Source organism: Cyprinodon variegatus, unplaced genomic scaffold, assembly GCF_000732505.1.
Source record: "Cyprinodon variegatus isolate N-32 unplaced genomic scaffold, C_variegatus-1.0 Scaffold627, whole genome shotgun sequence".
NCBI classification, from domain to species: domain Eukaryota; kingdom Metazoa; phylum Chordata; class Actinopteri; order Cyprinodontiformes; family Cyprinodontidae; genus Cyprinodon; species Cyprinodon variegatus.
The window spans coordinates 317783-320481 of NW_015151080.1; the positions used below are offsets into that span (position 1 = coordinate 317783).

Below are 2699 nucleotides of genomic sequence, written 5' to 3' on the forward strand. Positions count from 1 at the left end.
TTTCCACAAACAGCCTTTTTATTCTGATCAGGCTGTTTCCTCATGGCTGTTTCAGAAAAGCTCCTCGTTAGCATCCAGCTGTTTAATGATTGAGTTTCCTCCTCTCTCAGGATCATGTGACCTGCAGCCCTGGTTCATCCCACTGGATTCACTCTTTGCTTTCCTGTCTTGCAGAAACAACACGGTCCTGAACTCCAAGGTATTATCGGTGAGCATCAAGCCCACCCCCGCCTCCCTCTCTGCGCCCGTCGTGGTCGAGTTCTCCCACCTTTACAACGTGAGTAAAGTCTTCCCTTCCAGCAGGTCCAGCTGCCTGGTCTGTGTGTGACGGAGCTGTTCCTCTGTTGTTCTCTTCCAGGGCACCACCAACCACACCTGTATATCCTGGGACGAGAGTGACAGGTAAACCCTGTGGGCTTTGAAGTTCCGATGTGAGACCGTTTGCTAAAATAGAGCCTCGTTCTAACAGCCATGATGTTCACAACATTATAGACATTCATACATGAGCGTATTTGAGTCAATGTATAATGGCACTGAAAGGGTTGGGTTCAAAGGAGAATTGCGTAAGTTTAAAGGTTAGTCAGGATTCTGGTCGTATTCTGTGGCCGCGGGTCTAGATGTGACTCGCTGCATGCTAATGACAGAACCAGTTCGTTGGTTTGGGAAGATGGGCTCCTGAATTCATTTCACTTCAGTTTATATGGCAGCAGTGTGGAGCGGGCAGCTTGAAACGCTCTGATTTCTGGGTGACGATGTCTTCGCAGTTTGAAGGTCTGTTCTGCTGAGAGACCCAGAAACTGGCATCATGTTTCCCCCATCGAGCCGACATGAGGCTTCCTCCGTCCTAATCATAATAATGGAACTTTATTGATCTTTCATTGGAGAAATCTATGCTCTGCATTTAACCCATCCTCTTGGGGAGCAGTGGGCTGCCATTGTGCGGCGCCCGGGGATTAAGGGACTCTGCTCAGGGACCCAGAAGGCAGGCTATGGGGAGTATAACATTAATCCCTCTGTCTTTGTGCAAAAAGATCGTTTCTGGTAACCATTAGCAACAGACAACCATCGAGCAAAGATGGCTGATGCTCGATGTCTGCTTCCTTTGCTAGATGCTGGAACATTTCCAAGTCGTCCGCTGGTAACCTTTGAAGCTGTTCGTTGATGGGAGCAAAGCACAGATATTGTAGATTTTAATGCAGAGGTGATTTTAGAGATGCGGCATTTCTTTAATTGTTGCAGAAACATCTGATGAGCTGCTCTGCTCAGCAGCATCAATCAGCCGTGACTTTCAGTGCTGCAGCGCTGATACGCCACTGAATGAAGGAAGGATGAAATGGGAGGGGTCTTCCTTTTTTTCCCTGCACCCAAACACACATTTAACCATGTGGACGTGGGGGGGGGCAAGCTAAATCAGGCAGCATGAAGGAGAAGAAAGGCAGAGGTTGAATTTAACTGCTTCTGTGTACGGATTCAGAGTGTCGCTCCTGAACCACTTCCCCCCAACAGCAGATCACAGGAAGCATGGTTCCTGCTTCAGCCTGTGGTCACAGAGATCCCAGCTTGGCCTCACTGAAGGCTGGTAGCCTTCAATTTATTTCTGAGAAGTGAGCAAATAAAAAATAACCAAACTCTACCAGGGACATAAAATCAGAAATCGTTTATAACCCTTTAATTGGCTCTTTTTCTTTGTACCAAATCTCACATTACAGACTTCCTAAACTTGCAGGAAGTTGCGACGTAAACAGCAAGTGAAAGCCGTAAGTCTCCGATGGTGACAGTAAATCTGTTTGGCTTCTCCTTTTAAAAAAGTTGGTTCCATTTGCGGTGAAATGGTGACGAACACAGAAAGTCCTAAATGAAGAGCTTTCCTAGGAATGTGCCATCTAGTCTCACCTACCCTGCTGTTTGCAGACTGTCCGCTCATAAATGGCAGCCAGACGATTCAGCCATATGGTTGCTACTTTCCTAAAGATTGCTGAGCTTGGATCATCACTCTATATCTGACATCTTTTATACTCTGACATCGTAAACATTGAGAGTTCTGCCTTAAATAGTAACAAATAGGGCTTTGATGGGGAAGACTGCACCAACTGTCGGGCATGGTGGTAGCAGCATCATGCTGTGGATCTTTTTTACTGACAGTCAAAGTGTTTCCTTGGGCAAAGTGGATTTAAAGAATAGAGGTAAAGAAGGCGGCGCCCAGCAGAGCAGAGAGCTCACTGCTGCTTTCACAACCACAGAGGGGAGAACTGGGGGACACCGCATTGGAGCCGCTGTAGCCCCGCCCATTCGCATGACGTCATTATATGGAAACTCCACTCGGACAAACTGTTTTGCACCTATTTCTTAAGGATCAGATCTCTTTTGGAGTCTCAACAAATATATTACCTATTTTAAAATAATACTTTGCTATTATTATTATTATTATTATTATTATTATTATTATTATTATTATTATGGAACATCTTAAAAATGACTCTCATAGAGATTTTAGACAAATATTCTACTTGTAGAAAGCAAACCTTTGTTGTTGACACAAATTTAAAAGCAGTGTAGCTTAATGTGGCTAACTGAGCGAGCTAAAATAGGCTAACCTGTTAGCTACTGCTAGCGCTGGCCAGCTCTTTATATTATTGTCTAACAGTTACTTTGTTCACAAAAAACTGATTTATTCCAGTTTTGTTATCAATCAGGGAAAA

The 2699-nt window shown here is 44.7% G+C and overlaps 1 protein-coding gene across 1 annotated transcript in view; it reads left to right on the plus strand.

Annotated features, from left to right (window-relative positions):
* LOC107096487 (brain-specific angiogenesis inhibitor 1-like) overlaps positions 1-2699 on the plus strand; it is a 218576-nt gene that overhangs the window by 137979 nt on the left and 77898 nt on the right. Inside the window, exons 16-17 of the mRNA XM_015393149.1 lie at positions 175-277; positions 359-402. Coding sequence (XP_015248635.1) covers positions 175-277; positions 359-402 — 147 coding nt within the window. The remainder of the gene's footprint in view (positions 1-174; positions 278-358; positions 403-2699) is intronic.